The 22,126-nt window shown below is 52.2% G+C and overlaps 1 protein-coding gene across 1 annotated transcript; it reads right to left on the reverse strand.

Annotated features, from left to right (window-relative positions):
• Positions 1 to 7,084: 7,084 nt before the first annotated feature.
• LOC144953441 (claudin-19-like) lies at positions 7,085 to 19,970 on the reverse strand. The gene is made up of 4 exons (XM_078884016.1): positions 19,745 to 19,970; positions 15,032 to 15,196; positions 12,957 to 13,041; positions 7,085 to 8,768 (listed from the first exon to the last, which is right to left on the reverse strand). The coding sequence occupies exons 1-4, from the start codon at positions 19,968 to 19,970 to the stop codon at positions 8,573 to 8,575; spliced, it is 672 nt and encodes a 223-aa protein (XP_078740142.1). The 3' UTR covers positions 7,085 to 8,572.
• Positions 19,971 to 22,126: the final 2,156 nt, after the last annotated feature.

The raw sequence follows: 22,126 nt of genomic DNA on the forward strand, positions 1-22,126 counted from the left end.
TGGTGGTGTTGTCTCGGTGTTGTGGCGTTCGTGGTTTAGGTGGTGGAGGTCTTGAGTGTTGTTGGCAGTGGTTGTTGTTGTTGTGGTGCTGTTGTTGTTGTTGCGAGCTGTTGGTGGTGGCTTTGGTAGCAGTGGCGGTTGTGCCGATTGTTGTTGCTGTGGACAATGTTGTGGTGGTCGTGATTGTCTTGATAGTCGCTGTGGTGGTGGTAGTGGTGGTAGTGGTGGTTGTCAGTGATGACGAGGGTTGTAGTTGTGGTGGTTGTTGTGGTGGTTGTGGTGGTGGTTACAGCAGTGGTTGCAATATTGTTACAGTGAGTGTAGTAACAGGTGGTGGTGGTTGTTGTTGTTGGGGTTAGTGGTGGTGGTTGTTGTTGTAGTCAGATGTGGTTGTTAGTGGTTGTTGTTGTGATTGGTTGGTGGGTGATGTTTATTGGTGTTGTGGTTTGTGATTGTTGTTGGTAGTAGAGGTGGTTGTTGCGAGTGATTGGTTCTTGGTGGTTGTTTATTGGTGATTGTTGTTGTGGTTATTGGTGGTGGGTGTTGTTGTTTGTTGTTGGTTGTTTATTGGTGTTGTGGTTGGTGATTGTTGTTGTTGTGGTTATTGGTGGTGGGTGTTGTTGTTGGTGGTTGTTTATTTATGTTGTTGTGGCTGGTGGTTGTTGTTGTGGTTTGTGGTGGTGGTTGTTGTTTATTTGTGTTGTGGTTGTTGGTGGTGGTTGTTGTTGACTCGGCTCGAGGTGACGTTCTAACAAGTTGAATCTAAGACAGCGGAGGAAATCCCTCAGATGTCTCCAATCGGTTAAGAAGAAGAACCTCAAAACAACACCAACTACAGCAACTTTTGTCGTTCAACTTTTTAAATTATTTCTCTCCCTGCGGTTAAATTTACCTCAGAAATTAAAAAAAAATGTGTCTATGAGGTTTGCCAACAGAGGACTTATTAACGGCGCCTTACATCGACGTTGCTACACCTCGAGGAGACTTACAAGGCAGTAACTTTGACAGATTTATCAATTTGTTAATAATTATCTCTTGGTCGAATGCGACCGCGATTTTCCCGCGCAAAAAAACACAAAACGGAAGTCGCGCGGGCACGCGCACCGCTAATTTAGAAAACGCTCATCTACATTTTTTTTATTTATTTGATAAGTAAACAAATAAAAAATACCTCATCGACCTCACCGTGATTTAAATGCAAATTGATTCACTTCACCGTTGAGATAATTAACGAAAAAAATTATTTAAGATTTAAAAATCAATTTTTTAAAAAGCCATCGCAGTCCACTTCGCTCCCTCGCTCGGGGTTCGCTTTTAACGAGCTTCGCCCCGCCCCCTCCCCTCGCTCGCCTCTCGGAGCCGAGCTCCTCCGGAAATTGCCGAAGTATTTCCGAACTCGCTCGCTCGCAGCGTTCTCATTGGTCGAGGCGGTTCAGCGAGGATTGGCCAATCGGTGATCGACTCGCCGAGTTCATTCATAAGTTATGAAGTCATTCAAAGATTGAGGAATTAGCCCGCTGACTCGTTCACTCGCCCATGAGTTCGTTCGTCGACTCAGCCACTCACTCAGTCATTCACTCAGACAGTCATTCACTCAGTCATTCACTCAGTCATTCACTCAGCCACTCATTCACTCAGCCACTCACTCAGTCATTCACTCAGCCACTCATTCACTCAGCCACTCACTCAGTCATTCACTCAGCCACTCATTCACTCAGACAGTCATTCACTCAGCCACTCATTCACTCAGCCACTCACTCAGTCATTCACTCAGACAGTCATTCACTCAGCCACTCATTCACTCAGCCACTCACTCAGTCATTCACTCAGCCACTCATTCACTCAGACACTCATTCACTCAACCACTCATTCACTAACTCAGACAGGCATTCACTCAACCACTCACTCATTCACTAACTCGGTTAACCACTCACTCAGCTACTCATTCACTCAACCACTCACTAACTCGGTAACCCATTCACACACTCACTCAACCACTCACCCACTCATTCACTCACTCGGTAACCCACTCACACATTCACTCACTCAACCACTCACTCATTCAGTAACTCGGTCAACCACTGACTCAGCCACTCATTCACTCAACAACTCACTAACTCGGTCACCCATTCACACACTCACTCAACCACTCACCCACTAACCCACTCATTCACTCACTCGGTAACCCACTCACTCAACCACTCACCCACTCATTCACTCACTCGGTAACTCACTCACTCGGTAACCCACTCACACATTCACTCACTCAGCCACTCAACCACTCAATCACTCAACCACTCAATCACTCACTCATTCAGTAACTCGGTCACCCACTCATTCACGCAACTACTCACTCACGCAACCACTCACTAACTCGGTCACCCATTCACACACTCACTCAACCACTCACCCACTCACTTGGTAACCCACTCACACATTCACTCACTCAGCCACTCAATCACTCAACCACTCACTCCACCCACTCACCCACCCACTCACTTACCCACTTACCCACGTATTTACCCAGCAGTGGATGGACCCTGGCTGGTGGTGGTGATGGTTGTGGCGTTGATAGTTGTGGTGGTGATAATGGTAGAGATGATGATGGCGATGTTAGTGGCGATGGTGATGTTAGTGGCGATGGTGATGTTAGTGGTCATGGTGATGTTAGTGGTGATGGTGATGTTAGTGGTCATGGTGATGTTAGTGGTCATGGTGATGTTAGTGGTGATGGTGATGTTAGTGGTCATGGTGATGTTAGTGGCGATGGTGATGAAATGGCATCGCTCCCCGTAGCTCCGGGTCTCGTGAGTGCTGGGAGTGGTCTCCAATGTGTGCGCTTCGTCGTGGATTCGTAGCGGCGTCACACACAGTCACACACACACACAGTCACACACAATCCCACACACACACACAATCACACACAGTCACACACACAGTCACACACAATCCCACACACACACACAATCACACACACACACACAATCACACACACACACAGTCACACACACACACAGTCACACACAATCCCACACACACACACAATCACACACACACACACACAGTCACACACACACACAGTCACACAATCACACACACACACAGTCACACTCACACACAGTCACACACACACACAGTCACACTCACACACACACACACACAGTCACACACACACAATCACACACTCACACACACACAATCACACACAGTCACACACAGTCACACACACACAGTCACACACACACAATCACACACACACTCACACACACAATCACACACTCACACACACACAGTCACACACACACACACAATCACACACACACAATCACACACACACAAACACACACACAATCACACACCGTCACACACACACAATCACACACACACTCACACACACACAATCACACACTCACACACACAATCACACACAGTCACACACAGTCACACACACACAGTCACACACACAATCACACACACACTCACACACACAATCACACACACACAGTCACACTCACACACAATCACACACAATCCCACACACACACACACAATCACACACAGTCACACACACAGTCACACACAATCCCACACACACACACAATCACACACAGTCACACACAGTCACACACACACAGTCACACACAGTCACACACACACACAGTCACACACACACAGTCACACACACAATCACACACACACAGTCACACACACAATCACACACACACACACACACAGTCACACACAGTCACACACACACAGTCACACACACAATCACACACACACACAATCACACACAGTCACACACACAGTCACACACAATCCCACACACACACACAATCACACACAGTCACACACAGTCACACACACACAGTCACACACAGTCACACACAATCCCACACACACACACAATCACACACAGTCACACACACAGTCACACACAATCCCACACACACACACAATCACACACAGTCACACACAGTCACACACACACAGTCACACACAGTCACACACACACACAGTCACACACACACAGTCACACACACAATCACACACACACAGTCACACACACAATCACACACTCACACACACACACACACAGTCACACACAGTCACACACACACAGTCACACACACAATCACACACACACACAATCACACACTCACACACACACAATCACACACAGTCACACACAGTCACACACACACAGTCACACACACAATCACACACACACTCACACACACACAATCACACACTCACACACACACACAATCACACACTCACACACACACAATCACACACAGTCACACGCAGTCACACACACACAGTCACACACACAATCACACACACACTCACACACACAATTACACACTCACACACACACAGTCACACACAGTCACACTCACACACACACAATCACACACTCACACACACACACAATCACACACTCACACACACACAATCACACACAGTCACACACAGTCACACACACAGTCACCAACAACCAACAACCGCCATTCGCCACTAAGTGGCGGTGACGTCACCACGACGCTTGTGCCAGGCCATGTGCACCCTGAGGCCACGTGAAGTGTCGAACGCCCGCTGGCAGGAGGTCACGGGGCAGACCCAGCAGGTGCCAAGGGTCGACTGACCGAGATGACCGAGATGACTGGCTAATGCACCACCTGTGCCCCCTACTGTGCCAACTTGCTGTGCTTTAGCCACCCGGCGCTCCGCTCGTTGTTGTGAGCGTCGCTCCTCCGCCCTCCGTTGTTGCTGGAGGGCGACTGCCTCCAACTGCCCAGTAGCGTCCTTCACGAGCCTCCTCCACTGAGGCCGATCTTGACACCGCTGGTACCAGTCATCGGCAAGTCCACTCAGCTCCACGTCCTCCTGTACCACATCACTCCATCTCTTCTCTAGCCCGTGCCGCGCCCGTTTAGCCCCCTCGATCCGGCCGAACAAAAGCTGTTTAGGCATGCGGTGGCTGGGCATGCGGGCTACATGACCCAGCCAACGCAGCCTTGCCTGCCGGAGGAGCTCACTGATGGGACTTTGCCCAGATCTTTCAAGGACTTGTGAGCTCCTCACACAATCCAGCCTGGTTAAACCCAGGATGGATCGTAGGCAGGCCAGCCTAAATGTTTCCAACCGGCGAAGATGCTCCACTAGGGGGGTCCACGTTTCGCAAGCATAGAGAAGGGAGGGAATGACCGTGGCCGAGAAGACCTGAAGCTTCGTGCGGAGCGACAGACCAGGTAGCTTCCACACAGCGTTACGCAACCGATGAAAAGATATTGCCGCTCGACTGATTCGGAGTGAGACCTCTGCTGATAAACTGGAGCCGGTCATGAGCACACTGCCCAGGTATGGGAAACTCTCTACTCTCTCCACAACTGCCCCATCACCGATTGGGAGTTGTGGGGGCGGAGTGCCCGATGGTACAAAATACCCAGGCAGGTGCTTAGTTTTGGTGGAGCTGATGGTAAGGCCCCACCTCTTAGTGGCACGCTCCAGTCTCAGCAGCAGCGTCTCCAACTCCTCTTCTGAATGAGCAGCTATTACCAAATCATCGGCATACATAACGTGGTTGACCAATAGGGAGCCATCCCTTGATCGCACCCGGGCGTCGATCAGCCTCCCATTGTATCTGTACCAAATGGTAATTCCCCCGGTACAGCTATTGAAGGCTTCACGAACTACGTGGTCAAAATAGATGTTAAATAATGTGGGAGCCAGAGGACATCCCTGTCGCACCCCAAGGTGAACAGGGAACGGCTCTGACTCCCAGCCCCATAGTTTTACCCGGGCCCACTCACCGTCATGAAGGTCGACCACCACCATCACACACCACCATCACACACCACCATCACCACCATCACCATCACACACCACCATCACCACCATCACCACCATCACCATCACACACCACCATCACCACCATCACACACCACCACCATCACCACCATCAGCACCACACACCACCATCATCACCACCATCACCACCACCACCACCATCACACACCACCATCACACCCCACCATCACCATCACACACCATCACCACCATCACACACCACCACCATCACCCCCATCACCACCACAACCACCATCACCACCACCACCATCACCACCACACACCACCATCACCCCCATCACGTGGAACTGTACAGCAGCAGCAGCGAGCACTGACACTGCACTCTAGACACGTCAGTGGAGGGTGATTTTATTTTAAATAAAAACTCGGGGACAGATCCACGCGGCCACGGGAGAGAGAGAGAGACGCCGAATCGAACTGGACGAGGTCGTGTTGATTAGCCACGTGGGCGCCGCCATTTTGCTGACGTGTCGCTCTTTGTGTCAGAAGCGGCCTCGTCGTCATCACAACCACGTGACAGCACCACGTGGACATTGAGGGCAGCAGACACAGACTCGCGTGTTTAGACAGACGCACAGAGACCCACAGAGACCCATAGAGACCCACAGAGCCCAGATTCAGAGACCCACAGAGACCCACACTCATAGAGACCCACAGAGACCCATACTCAGAGATCCACAGAGACCCACACTCAGAGACCCACAGAGACCCAGACTCAAAGAAACCCACAGAGACCGAGACTCAGAGACCCACAGAGACCCATACTCATAGAGACCCACAGAGACCCACACTCATAGAGACCCAGACTCACAGAAACCCACACTCATAAAGATCCAGACTCACAGAGACCCACAGAGATCCAGACCCACAGAGACCCACAGAGACCCACACTCATAGAGACCCACAGAGACCGAGACTCAGAGACCCACAGAGACCCACACTCATAGAGACCCAGACTCACAGAGACCCACACTCATAAAGATCCAGACTCACAGAGACCCACAGAGATCCAGACCCACAGAGACCCACAGAGACCCACACTCATAGAGACCCACAGAGACCCACACTCAGAGACCCACACTCACAGAGACTCAGAGACCAGACTCATAGAGACCCACAGAGACCCACACTCATAGAGACCCACAGAGACCCACACTCATAGAGACCCACAGAGACCCAGAGACCCACACTCATAGACCCACAGAGACCCAGAGACCCATACTGCGCTACGAACCTGGCGACCAGAGTTCGATTCCCGCTCACGGCCAACACCGCCAATGACGATTATCTGAACCGGTCCTGGGCCTCCCCTAGGTCGACTCAGCCTCAAATGAGTACCTGGCGCGGTGTGTACTTAACATCGCCTCTAGGGAGACAAAGGCGGCCGGGCGTGGTGCTGGCCACCCACCCCCTCGTGTGCCACAGTGCCGGCCTTCATAGGCGCTGCTCGCTAACAGCACTTGCCCCCACAGTCTGTTAAGGCTACATGGGGGATCTTTGTCTTTGTATGTACGTGTGTGTGGGTGTCTGTGTGTCTCTGTGGTTGTGTGTCTGTGTGTCTGTGTGTGTTTGTGTGTGTGTGTGTGGGTGTCTCTGTGGTTGTGTGTGTGTGGGTGTCTATGTGGATGTGTGTGTGAGTGTCTGTGGAATTCTGTGGTTGTGTGTGTGGGTGTCTGTGTGTCTGTGTGTCTGTGTAGTTGTGTGTGTGGGTCTCTGTGTGTCTGTGTGTGTGTGTATGGGTGTCTGTGTGTGTGGGTGTCTGTGTGTGTGGGTGTCTCTGTGGTTGTGTGTGGGTGTCTCTGTGGCTGTGTGTCTCTGTGGTTGTGTGTCTGTGTGTCTCTGTGGTTGTATCTGTGTGTCTGTGTGGTTGTGTGTGTGTATGGGTGTCTGTGTCTCTGTGTGTGTGGGTGTCTGTGTGTCTCTGTGTGTCTGTGGTTGTGTGTGTCTGTGTGTGTGTCTGTGTGTGTGTCTGTATAGGTGTCTGTATGGGTGTCTGTGTGTCTGTGTGTTTGTGTGTGTGGCTGTGTGTGTGGGTGTCTGTGTGTCTGTGGTTGTGTGTGGGTGTCTGTGTGTCTCTGTGGCTGTGTGTGGGTGTCTCTGTGGTTGTGTCTCTGTGGTTGTGTGTCTGTGTGTCTGTGGTTGTGTGTTGAACTTCTTTGGCACCGTACGTAGGCAGCCGTGGCTAATCAGAGATGCGGGGCAAGGGCAACAACACTTAAGACAACAACACTAAAGACAACAACAACAACAACACTAAAGACAACAACACTAAAGACAACAACAACAACAACACTAAAGCACTTGCTCAGGAAATTAGTCATTAAGCCGTTTCACAGAGTGCACCCCAAAAATAACAATGGACCAATCACATCACAGCGTCACGCGTAATTCCACAGTGCGAGGTTGTTTTTGCAGAGTGCACCCCAAAAATAATAATAAGCCAATTAACATCACAGCATCACGAGTAATTCCTTAGTGATAGGTCGATTTACAGAGTGCACCCCAAAAATAACAATGGACCAATCACATCACAGCATCTCGCATAATTCCACAGTGCTAAGTCGTTTTACAGAGTGCACCCAAATAATATTGAACCAATAAATTTGAACCAATCACAGCGCCATACGTAATTCCACAGCGCGAGGCCGTTTTACAGAGTGCACCCCAAAAATAACGATGGACCAATCACAGCGCCGCGTCACACGTATTCCTTGTTGCTGGGGGGCTGGCTGGCCTTGAAGGGGTAGGGGGGGCGGCAGGAGGGGGAGGGGGGGCCCCTTCGACCGTACCCGGGCCCCCCACTCCTCTCGCACGAGCAGCACAGGAAGGAGCCCCCCAACATCGTGAGGCCGGCTGCTGCCCAGCCCACGAAGAGAGCCGAGCCGAATTCAAACCTGCACCCCAAAACACGTCCATTAGTTAGGACGACAACAACAACAACAACAAAACAACGAGCCGAATTCAAACCTGCACCCCAAAACACGTCCATTAGTTAGGACGACAACAACAACAACAACAAAACAACGAGCCGAATTCAAACCTGCACCCCAAAAACACGTCCATTAGTTAGGACAACAACAACAACGACAAGACAACGAGTCGAATTCAAACCTGCACCCCAAAAACACGTCCATTAGTTAGGACAACAACAACAACAACGACAAGACAACGAGTCGAATTCAAACCTGCACCCCAAAAACACGTCCATTAGTTAGGACAACAACAACAACAACGACAAGACAACGAGTCGAATTCAAACCTGCACCCCAAAACACGTCCATTAGTTAGGACAACAACAACAACAACAACGAGCCGTGACGTGGTCGTTTTACACGGTGATGGTGGTGGTGATGATGGTGATGTTGTTGGTGATGATGATGGTGATGTTGTTGGTGATGATGGTGGTGATGATGATGGTGATGATGAGGGTGATGATGGTGATGATGAGGGTGATGATGATGATGATGATGATGGTGATGATGATGGTGATGATGGTGATGTTGTTGGTGATGATGATGGTGATGTTGTTGGTGATGATGGTGGTGATGATGATGGTGATGATGAGGGTGATGATGGTGATGATGAGGGTGATGTTGATGATGATGATGATGATGGTGATGATGATGGTGATGATGATGGTGATGATGAGGGTGATGATGATGATGGTGATGATGGTGATGTTGTTGGTGATGATGGTGGTGATGATGAGGGTGATGATGAGGGTGATGTTGATGGTGATGATGGTGATCACGATGATGGTGGTGATGATGGTGATGATGATGGTGATGTTGATGGTGATGTTGATGGTGATGTTGGTGGTGATGATGAGGGTGATGATGATGATGGTGATGATGGTGATGTTGTTGGTGATGATGGTGGTGATGATGAGGGTGATGATGAGGGTGATGATGAGGGTGATGTTGATGGTGATGATGATGGTGATGATGATGGTGATGATGAGGGTGATGATGATGGTGATGTTGATGGTGATGTTGATGGTGATGATGGTGGTGATGATGATGGTGATGATGATGGTGATGATGAGGGTGATGTTGATGGTGATGATGAGGGTGATGATGATGGTGATGATGATGGTGATGATGGTGATCACGATGATGGTGATGATGAGGGTGATGATGAGGGTGATGTTGATGGTGATGATGATGGTGATGATGATGGTGATGATGGTGATCACGATGATGGTGATGATGAGGGTGATGATGAGGGTGATGTTGATGGTGATGATGAGGGTGATGATGAGGGTGATGATGAGGGTGATGATGATGGTGATGATGATGGTGATGATGGTGATCACGATGATGGTGATGATGAGGGTGATGATGAGGGTGATGATGAGGGTGATGATGAGGGTGATGATGAGGGTGATGTTGTTGGTGATGTTGTTGGTGATGATGATGGTGATGATGATGGTGATGATGAGGGTGATGATGATGGTGATGATGAGGGTGATGTTGTTGGTGATGTTGTTGGTGATGTTGTTGGTGATGTTGTTGGTGATGTTGTTGGTGATGATGATGGTGATGATGAGGGTGATGTTGTTGGTGATGATGAGGGTGATGATGATGGTGATGATGAGGGTGATGATGATGGTGATGATGAGGGTGATGTTGATGGTGATGATGAGGGTGATGTTGATGGTGATGTTGTTGGTGATGATGATGGTGATGATGATGGTGATGATGATGGTGATGATGAGGGTGATGATGATGGTGATGATGAGGGTGATGTTGATGGTGATGATGGTGATCACGATGATGGTGATGTTTATACTCTTTAGTTTTTTCGGTTTAGTCGCGTAGGAAAAAAATAAAAAATGAAAACAACGAAATTAAATCACAAATTAATTAAATAAATGAAAACAAATACATGAAATCACAAATTAAATATAAAAAAAATGAAAACAACCAAATTAAATCACGACGTTTCGGAAGCAACACAAGCCTCCGTCTTCAGGTGGAACCCGCCACAGCAAAATTAGTCGTGAGTGAAGAGCCGTTCAGAGACACGCGATTATAAAGAAGTGGGGGGGGGGGGCGGGGATTAGCTGATCAATAGTCAAGATCAGGGTGAGTGTAAGAGAAGTGTGAGGCAGCCAGGGCGGGCAGACATTGGGGTGCCGATGTTAGGGAGGCTCATGGGTTCCTGGGCATCATGCTATGAGGGGGAGGGGTATTGGGGCACTATTGAAACACTGTACGTCAAATGTCTAAGTGATGGTAGTGTCTAAAGCTGGGAGTAAAAGACTGGAAATATGGATAACACTGGTCAACACACTAAGGTATTCCAACGGTTTTAAGGTAATTTTTGGGGTGCTGACTCCAAATCTGGCATCAGTTTTTGTCTATCACATCAGGTTTCTGAGATATCAAATATTGCATTTTCAATAAAAACTGCGGAAGAAAGATATTAAATAAATGTGGATATCTACATAAAATGATGTTATAAACGCACTATCCTAAAAATACAGCACCATATTTTAACACTAAAGCAGTCACTGACTCGCAACAACTTGCAATCATAAGTGACGGAGTTAATTTCGGGTAAAATCATTGAAAATGGGGAATGCCGATAGCATAAAAATGAGATGTGACAGAGCAAATCTGAGATCAGATTTGGAATCGGCACCCTGAAATTAGTCTAGAACAGCTGCAAACGTCCAGGCCAGAAAATGTTTTTTTTTTTGACCAGTGTATTAAATGTAAACTATAAAGCAGCTAAAGTTTAACGTGGTTAATTGCATCCTTCCAATGATTGCTCAATTTGAATCCATCCTCTCGGTTGAAGTTGTGTCTATGTTTGTGTATGTGGATGGCTTCGTGGAGAAATCTTTGGTAGTATCCAGACGGCTTGCAGAGTACTTTGGTATCGGAGAACACAATATCATGAGAACCTGCCGTGTTGTAACAATGATCAGCTACGGCAGAAGAATTGGTCCTACCGTGTTTCAAATCTGCCTTGTGCTCGCGAATTCGGTCAGAAATGTGTCGTTTCGTTTCCCCGATATAACAGTCACCACAGATGCAACTCAGTTTGTAGACACCGGGGTACTGTGAGTCAGGAATGACATCCTTTACGGATGGGATCAGATCACGGATTGTGTGTACTGTACTGAAACGGACCTGGATCTTGTGTTTGTTTAGAATTTTGGAAATATTTTTGGTAACGCCTGCTATGTATGGCAACGTGATGGTTTTGATCGGAGCCTCAGGGGGTTGTTTCTCCATGGTGGGAGAAACAGCTTTGTGGATAGTGCGGTCCGAGTATCCATTCATCTTCAGGGCCAGTTGTACATGTTTCAATTCACTGGCCAGGTGGTGTTGGTCAGAGATGCAGTGAGCCCTGTGGTATAGTGTGTTGATGAGGGAATTGTTTTGTGCCGGATGATGGTGGGATACAGGCTTCAGGTAGGAATCTGTGTGGGTGGCTTTCCTGTAGACAGAGTGTCCCAAAGAGCCATTGGGCCTTCTCTCAAACAGAACATCCAGGAATGGCAGCTCACCATCCTTCTCCGCTTCCCTGGTGAATCTGATGGATGGGTGAATGGAGTTGATGTGGTCGAGGAATTGGTTCAATGCCAGGAGGCCACGTGGCCAAATGACGAAAGTGTCATCCACGTTTCTCTTCCACGTGGAAGGACGCAGGGTGGATGTCTGGATAGCGTCTGTTTCAAATGTCTCCGTGAAAACATCGGCTATCACTGGTGACAAGGTGGAACCCATTGGGGTACCCTCATTCTGTTTGTAGAAGGTGCCATTCCAGGTGAAGTACGTGTTGGTAAGGCAATGCCTAACCAGCGCAGGTACATCAGGGTTCAGTTCATGTTGGACTAAGTCGTCAATTATTGTTGTGGTGTCAGGCACTGGAACCTTGGTGAATTGATGATGATGATGTTGTTGGTGATGATGATGATGTTGTTGGTGATGATGATGGTGATGATGATGATGTTGGTGATGTTGTTGATGTTGTTGATGATGGTGATGTTGATAATGATAATGATGTTGTTGTTGATGTTGTTGATTGTTGTTGATGTTGTTGTTGATTGTTGTTGATGGTGACATCACCTGGCGTTGGCCGAGGTCGCGGGGTTGTGGAAGTCACGTGACACTCGACTCGCGTACCACGAGACAGCCACGAGGGTGCACGCGCCTGCCAGGCACAGACAAAGGTGCCCTGGATAGCCTCGCGCGGGCTGCTGGGGCAAGTGCCGTTAGCAGCGAACAACAGCATTCACTCACCCACCCACTCACCCACTCACCCACCCACTCACCCACCCACTCACTCACTCATTCACTCACTCACCCACCCACCACCCACTCACTCATTCACTGACTCACCCACCCACTCACTCACCCACCCACTCACTCACCCACCCACTCACTCACTCACCCACCCACTCATTCACCCACCCACTCACCCACCCACTCACCCACCCACCCACTCACTCACTCATCCACCCACTCACCCACCCACCCACTCACTCACCCACTCACTCACTCATTCACTCACCCACCCACTCACTCACTCACTCACCCACCCACTCACTCATCCACCCACCCACTCACTCACCCACCCACTCATTCACCCACCCACTCACCCACCCACTCACTCACTCACTCACCCACCCACTCACTCACTCACTCACCCACCCACTCACTCATTCACCCACCCACTCACCCACCCACTCACCCACCCACTCACTCACTCACCCACCCACCCACTCACTCACCCACCCACTCATTCACCCACCCACTCACCCACCCACTCACTCACTCATCCACCCACTCACCCACCCACCCACTCACTCACCCACTCACTCACTCATTCACTCACCCACCCACTCACTCACTCACCCACTCACCCACCCACCCACTCACTCATCCACCCACCCACTCATTCACTCACCCACTCACTCATCCACCCACTCACCCACCCACCCACTCACTCACCCACTCACTCACTCACTCATTCACTCACCCACCCACTCACTCACCCACTCACCCACCCACCCACTCACTCATCCACCCACCCACTCATTCACTCACCCACTCACCCACCCACTCACTCATCCACCCACCCACTCATTCACCCACCCACTCACTCACCACACTCACTCACTCACCAGCACTCACAAGCGCTCACCACCCTCACCACCCTCACCACCCTCACCACCCTCACCACACTCACCACCCAGCCACCGCTAGTGCTGGTACTGCAGCCCGCATCTCGGGCTGCCCGCAATGACGTCACCGGCCGTGACGTCGCAAGTCCCGGCACCAACCAACCAGTGACAAGTACAGTCACTACATCACCCCCCCCCTACCAGGGGGAGGGGAGGGGCTACCAGGGGGAGGGGAGGGGCTACCTGTGAGTGGGGGGGGGGCTACCAGGGGGAGGGGCTACCAGTGAGTGGGGGAGGGGCTACCAGTGAGTGGGGGAGGGGCTACCAGGGGGAGGGGCTACCAGGGGGAGGGGCTACCAGGGGGAGGGGCTACCTGTGAGTGGGGGAGGGGCTACCAGTGAGTGGGGGAGGGGCTACCAGGGGGAGGGGCTACCAGTGAGTGAATGAGTGAGTGGGTTACCGAATGAGTGAGTGGGTGAGTGGTTGAGTGAGTGTGTGAATGGGTGACAGAGTTAGTGAGTGGTTGAGTGAATGAGTGGCTGAGTGAGTGGTTGACCGAGTTAGTGAATGAGTGAGTGGTTGAGTGAGTGAATGTGTGAGTGGGTTACCGAGTGAGTGAATGAGTTGGTGAGTGGTTGAGTGGTTGAGTGGTTGAGTGAGTGGGTTACCGAGTGAGTGAGTGGGTGAGTGGTTGAGTGAGTGGGTTACCGAGTGAGTGAATGAGTGGGTGAGTGGTTGAGTGAGTGAGTGAATGAGTGAATGAGTGAATGAGTGGGTGAGTGGGTGAGTGGGTGAGTGGTTGAGTGAGTGTGTGAATGGGTGACCGAGTTAGTGAGGGGTTGAGTGAATGAGTAGCTGAGTGAGTGGTTGACCGAGTTAGTTACCAGGGGGAGGGGCTACCAGGGGGAGGGGGAGGAGCTACCAGTAAGAGGGGCTACCAGGGGGAGGGGCTACCAGGGGGAGGGTGAGGGGGGGGGCTACCTGTGGGTGGGGGAGGAGCTACCAGGGGGGGGCTACCTGCGAGTAGGAAGAGGACCCCCCCCGCCCCGGCGGCTCTGAGCTTGCTGGCCGGGCGGCTGTCGCCCAGCCGCGTGCAGCTGGTGCCCAACACGCAGAGCAGAGCCCCGCCAGCGCCCAGCAGCAGCGAGCACACCATGAGGGCACGTGCAGCCTGCAGGGTGCCTACACACACACACACAGTCACACACACACACAGTCACACAGTCACACACACACACACAGACACAACAACAACAACCTCCAGACACACACACAGACACACACACACACAGACACAGTCACACACACAGACACACAGTCACACACACACAGTCACACACACACACAGAGCAGCGCCGCGCCAGCGCCCAGCAGCAGCGAACACACCATGAGGGCACGTGCAGCCTGCAGGGTGCCTACACACACACACAGTCACACACACACACACAGTCACACACACACACACAGACACACAAACACACACACACACACACAGTCACACACACAGTCACACACACAGACACACACACACAGACACACACACAGACACACACAGTCACACACACACACACACAGACACACAGTCACACAGACACACAGACACACACACACACAGAGCAGAGCCCCGCCAGCGCCCAGCAGCAGCGAGCACACCATGAGGGCACGTGCAGCCTGCAGGGTGCCTACACACACACATACACACACACAGACACACACACACACAGTCACACACACACACACAGACACACACACAGACACTCACAGACACATAGTAACATACACGCAGACACACACACACAGACATACACACACAGTCACACACACACCAACAACCGCCATTCGCCACTAAGTGGCGGTGACGTCACCACGACGCTTGTGCCAGGCCAAGTGCACCTTGAGGCCACGTGAAGTGTCGAACGTCCGCTGGCAGGAGGTCACGGGGCAGACCCAGCAGGTGCCACGGGTCGACTGACCGAGATGACCGAGATGACTGGCTGATGCACCACCTGTGCCCCCTACTGTGCCAACTTGCTGTGCTTTAGCCACCCGGCGCTCCGCTCGTTGTTGTGAGCGTCGCTCCTCCGCCCTCCGTTGTTGTTGGAGGGCGACTGCCTCCAACTGCCCAGTAGCGTCCTTCACGAGCCTCCTCCACTGAGGCCGATCTTGACACCGCTGGTACCAGTCATCGGCAAGTCCACTCAGCTCCACATCCTCCTGTACCACATCACTCCATCTCTTCTCTAGCCCGTGCCGCGCCCGTTTAGCCCCCTCGATCCGGCCGAACAAAAGCTGTTTAGCAATGCGGTGGCTGGGCATGCGGGCTACATGACCCAGCCAACGCAACCTTGCCTGCCGGAGGAGCTCACCAATGGGACTTTACCCAGATCTGTCAAGAATTTGTGAGCTCCTCACACAATCCAGCCTGGTTAAACCCAGGATGGATCGTAGGCAGGCCAGCCTGAATGTTTCCAATCGGCGAAGATGCTCCATTAGGGGGGTCCACGTTTCGCAAGCGTAGAGAAGGGAGGGAATGACCGTGGCCGAGAAGACCTGAAGCTTCGTGCGGAGCGACAGACCAGGTAGCTTCCACACAGCGTTACGCAGCCGATGACAAGATATTGCCGCTCAACTGATTCTGAGTGAGACCTCTGCTGTCAAACCGAAGCCGGTCATGAGCACACTGCCCAGGTATGGGAAACTCTCCACTCTCTCCACAACTGCCCCATCACCGATTGGGAGTTGTGTGGGTGGAGTGTCCGATGGTACAAAATACCCAGGCAGGTGCTTAGTTTTGGTGGGGCTGATGGTAAAGCCCCACCTCTTAGTGGCACGCTCCAGTCTCAGCAGCAGCGTCTCCAACTCCTCCTCTGAGTGAGCGGCAATTACCAGATCATCGACATACATAACGTGAGCAATAGGGAGCCATCCCTTGACCGCACCAGGGCATTGATCAGCCTCCATTGTATCTGTACCAAATGGAAATTCCTCCGGTACAGCTATTGAAGGTTTCACGAACTACGCGGTCGAAAAATGTAAAATAATGTGGGAGCCAGAGGACATCCCTGTCGCACCCCAAAGTGTACAGGGAAAGGCTCTGACACCCGGCCACATAGTTTTACCTGGGCCCGCTCACCATCAAAAAGGTCCTTAATGATCGTGAGCAGAGGGTCAGGGACTCCGAAAGCACGAAGAACAACCCACAGCCCAGGCCTACTGATGGTATCATAGGCCTTGACCAGGTTAATAAAGCAGAGATGTAGGTCTTGTTGGAATTCCCTACACCTCTGCTGTAGCAGACGGACAGAAAATATGGCATCTGTGCAGGACCGCCCTTTCCTGAAACTGCATTGGGGTTCCGCAAGCCTCTCCTCAGCGGGCCTAGCAAGGCAATGTTGAATAATGCTTGCCAGGACCTTTCAAGGCACACTGAGGAGTGAGATGCCCCTGTAGTTGTTACAGTCTGTGTGGTCCCCCTTCTTAAAGAGGGGGACCACCAGGGCATCCTTCCAGTCCTGCGGAACCCGTCCAGTGGTCCAGACTGTTGTTATGATGTCATGTAGGGCAGTCTGTGCACAAACGCCACCCTCCCTCAGCATTTCGCTTGGGAGATCATCTCTGCCCGGTGCCTTGCCTGGTCTCAGACTCTGGATCGCCTTCAGTACTTCCTCAATAGATGGCACCTCAGCCAGCCACTCACAGGGGGTGACTTCTTCCTCCAATATTTGAGGCATTGCAGCCTCAGCAGGGTTATCCCCACTTTGTGCCACGATGTTTTCCTGGCTGAGAAATTTCCCATCCTCCAGGACCTCACAGAAATGCTCAGCAAACCTGCAAACCTGTTCCTGGGGGTCGGAAATTGGATCCCCGTTCTTTCCCCTCATGATGGTAATAGGTGTGGCGCTGCAGGTTACTTTTTTGATGGAATTAAATAGCGATTTGTGATCGCGGGCCACTGAGGCAGACTCCATCTCCTTAGCAACCCACGACCACCACCCATCCTTGCAGCGCCTCACGGCTCTCCGAACCTCCGAGCGAAGGCTGCGATAAGCCTCCTCATTCTCCGAAGTGGGATGCTGTAGCCGATGAGAGTGGGCCTGTCGCTTTTTCTCAGCCAGTGTGAACACTTCCTCTGTCAGCCAAGGTCTCTGTGGAGGTCTTCACCGTGTACCCAAAGCAGCCATTGCAGCTGCATGAGCCACAGTCCTAAACCTTGCCCAATTACCCTCGACATCAGGAGGAGTGGGGGACGATGCCAACCCCAGCCGCAAGCGATGATGAAATTCTCGCAACTTTCATCAACTAGCTGAGACCATGCCAATAAGGGTTTGAATGGGGTCCTGGGTGTACACCCACCACCGGAGTGGAAGAATGGCAGGCGCATCTTACAGATGACAAGTTGATGGTCAGTGGGCAGATCAGCTCCACCGTAGGTCCTGGTGTCAAGGACATGGGCCCGCATCCGCTGTTCCGTCACTATGTAGTCCAGCAGATGTTCTTGCTTGGACCCGGCATGCATCCATGATGTTGTGTGGATGCGCCGATGCCGGAAGAGCGTGTTGGTAATTACAAGCCCATGGGCTGCACAAAAGTCTAGCAGCCTCCTACCGTTGTTATTGAGCTGATCTGGCCCATGCCTTCCAATCACTCCAGACCAGGTGCCAGCATCATGACCAACTCAGGCATTGAAGTCACCCAACAAGATGACTCTGTCTCGAGTGGCCACTTTAGCCAGCACCTGTGACAGGAGGTCATAGAAGGCATCTGACTCACAGGCCTTGCCTGAATCCCTCCAAGGATGTTCGTCTTCGGTGGGGGCATAAGTAACCACGACCACCACTCCTCGCCTCCGGTTGATGGGAAGGTGAGCCCAAAGTAGCCTGGGGCTTACAGCTTCCCACACCTCACCGCCACGCTCCCACGCCCCCTTCATTCTTTTGTTCAGAGAGCCACTCCCTGTTGTTTGGCAGTCTCCTGCCCCGAGTAGAGGACTGTCCACCCCTCATGGTGGCAGGAGCCAGAACCGGTCCACCGGACCTCCTGAATACCGCAGAGATCCAGGCGGTACCGGTCCAGCTCCCGACAGAGGAGTGGCAGCCTCTCCACCGCAGTGAGTGTTCGAACATTCCACGTGGCCACATGTAGTGGCTTTTTGTTGCTTCTGGAGCCCCGAGAGTAAAGATTTAGTCTCCTGGCTCCGCCAAATGGGGTTTGGCCAGGAGACATCATAGACGCCTGTCCCCCCGGGGCCTCCGATACAAACTTATTAGTTACATTTTTCTCTCCACTCCCTAGCCCCTCCCCCCTCCCCCTATCCCGCTAGCTCCTCCCCCTATCCCCCTCCCCCACCCATAGCCCCTCCCCTAGCCCTCTAGCCCCTCCCCCTATCCCGCTAGCTCCTCCCCCTATCCCCTCCCCCTATCCCGCTAGCGCCTCCCCCTATCCCGATAGCCCCTCCCCCTATCCCCCTAGCTCCTCCCCTATCCCACTAACTCCTCCCCCTATCCCGCTAGCTCCTCCCACTATCCTGATAGCCCCGCCCCCTAGCCCCTCCCCCTAGCCCCTCCCCCTATCCCACTAGCCCCTCCCACCGTCGATGGAGAACAGCGACTCGTAGAGGAGGCACTGCACGTGCCCCTCCAGCCCCTCCCTCCACTCCCTAGCCCCTCCCTCCACTCCCTAGCTCCTCCCCCTTTCCACTAGCTCCTCCCCCTACCCGCTAGCCCCTCCCACCGTCGATGGAGAACAGCGACTCGTAGAGGCGGCACTGCACGTGCCCCGTGCTCTGGGCAGCGCACGACATCCACAGTCCGTCGTAGAGCGCCACCGCCGTGATGATGGCGTCGCCGGCGTAGGAGCTGTAGCGCCACTGGGGCAGCGCCGTCGTGGCCACCGCCGCCGCCCAGCCGCACAGCGCCAGCGCAAAGCCCAGCAGCTGCAGGCCGCCCGTGTGGGACATGCTGGGGGGTGGGTGGGTGGGGTGGTGGGTGGGTTGGTGGGTGAGTTGGTGGGTGGGTGGGTGGGTAGGTTGGTGGGTGAGTTGGTGGTGGGTGGGTGAGTGGGTGGTGGGTGGTGAGGGGTGAGTGGGTGGGTGGGTGAGTGGGTGGGTGAGTGGGTGGTGAGTGGGTGGGTGAGTGGGTGGGTGAGTGGGTGGGTGGGTGGTGGGTGAGTTGGTGGGTGGGTTGGTGGGTGGGGTGGGTTGGTGGTGGGTGAGTTGGTGGGTGGGTGGGTGAGACGGTGGGTGGGTGAGTTGACGGGTGGGTGAGTTGATGGGTGGGTGGGTGAGTTGATGGGTGGGTGGGTGAGTCGGTGGGTGGGTGAGTTGGTGGGTGGGTGAGTTGGTGGGTGGGTGAGTTGGTGGGTGGGTGGGTGAGTGGGTGGGTGGGTGAGTGGGTGGGTGAGTGGGTCGGTGGATGAGGTGGTGGGTGGGTGGGTGGGTGAGTGAGTTGGTGGTGGGTGGGTGGGTGGGTGAGTTGGTGGGTGGATGAGGCGGTGGGTGGGTGGGTGAGTTGGTGGGTGGGTGAGTTGACGGGTGGATGGATGGCTGAGTGAATGGGTGGATGGCTGAGTGAATGGGTCAGCGAGTGGATGAGTGGATGAGTGGGTGGGTGGGTGAGTGAGTAGGTGAGTGGATAGGTGAGTGGATGGGTGGAAGAGTGAATGGGTTTGTGGGTGAGTGAACGCGTGAGTTGTTGAGTGCGGAAGGGTGTGGGTAGATGGATGAGTGGGTGGGTGTATGAGTGAGTGGGTAGTTTAATGGGTAGGCGAGTAGGTGGGTGAGTCAGTGGGTGGTTGAGTGGGTGGGTAGGTGAGTGGGTGGGTAGGTGAGTGGGTGGGTGAGTGGGTGGTTGAGTGAGTGGGTGGTTGAGTGAGTGGGTGGGTAGGTGAGTGGGTGGGTGGGTGAGTGGGTGGGTGAGTGAGTGGGTGGGTAGGTGAGTGGGTGGGTGGGTGAGTGAGTGGGTGGGTGGGTGAGTGGGTGGGTGGGTGAGTGGGTGGTTGAGTGAGTGGGTGGGTAGGTGAGTGGGTGGGTGGGTGAGTGAGTGGGTGGGTGGGTGAGTGAGTGGTTGGGTGAGTGAGTGGGTGAATAATCAGAGCGACGTTATCAATAATCGCCGAGTCAAAATACCGGAGTATAAGACGCACACAGTCACTCACCTACCGGAGTAGAGTTCAAGTTCATGTATTTGGTGTAGCCCTGTGAGCCATTCGGCTCTTGAATCGGGTGCAACCGCAACAAACAAAAACACATGAACAAGAGAACATCTTAAAGTGACTAAGTGACTGAGCGCAAACAGAAAATCCAAGAAAAGACAGCAAAATATTGCAGACAAAGCACCGTACACCAACGCTGTGTGCAAAATCCCAGTGGGATGCAAGTCAAACAACAACAACCACAAGACAACTTAGATTAAGGCCATCAGTCTAACTCTGTACTACAACAACACAAACATGGCCAAACCAAAAAACGTTGTCGGAATCACCAAAATAAAGCCATGAAAGCAATGAAACAGTGACCATAGGAACTGTGACCGAATTTTCACAATAAACGACAATAACAACATGTACCACCAAACCCTGCAGCCCTAGCTGGCTGCATGAGTCACTCCACAACAGCAGCAGGAGCATCAGTCGGAGTGTCAACATGTGTCAATGCCCCTTTAAGATCAGCGCACTAAATCAAGACACAGATCATAATTTGCAGCGATCATCCGGAGCGAAGCATTTTATTTCAGGCCACTGAATAGCAGTGGCAGCTAGGGCTGTACAACTCATCTAGAGCATCTTCTTGGTTCTTTCGGTAAAGTCACGTAGAATGGAAATAATAAAATAATAAAATAAAACATTATACAATAATTCTCGCGACGTTTCGGCCACAACGCAAGCAGCCGTCTTCAGGTGGAGAACAGGTCTGTCGGGGAGACAGCGTCTGAATGAAAGCGTGGTGGTGTTTCATTCAGACGCTGTCGCCTCGACAGACCTGGTCTTCACCTGAGGACGGCTGCTTGCGTTGTGGCCGAAACGTCGTGAGAATTGTATTATATTATGTTTTATTATATTATTTTATTATTTCCCTTCTACGTGATGACTTTACCGAAAGAACCAAGAAGATGAATC

Source organism: Lampetra fluviatilis, chromosome 76, assembly GCF_964198595.1.
Source record: "Lampetra fluviatilis chromosome 76, kcLamFluv1.1, whole genome shotgun sequence".
Taxonomy (NCBI): Eukaryota; Metazoa; Chordata; class Hyperoartia; order Petromyzontiformes; family Petromyzontidae; genus Lampetra; species Lampetra fluviatilis.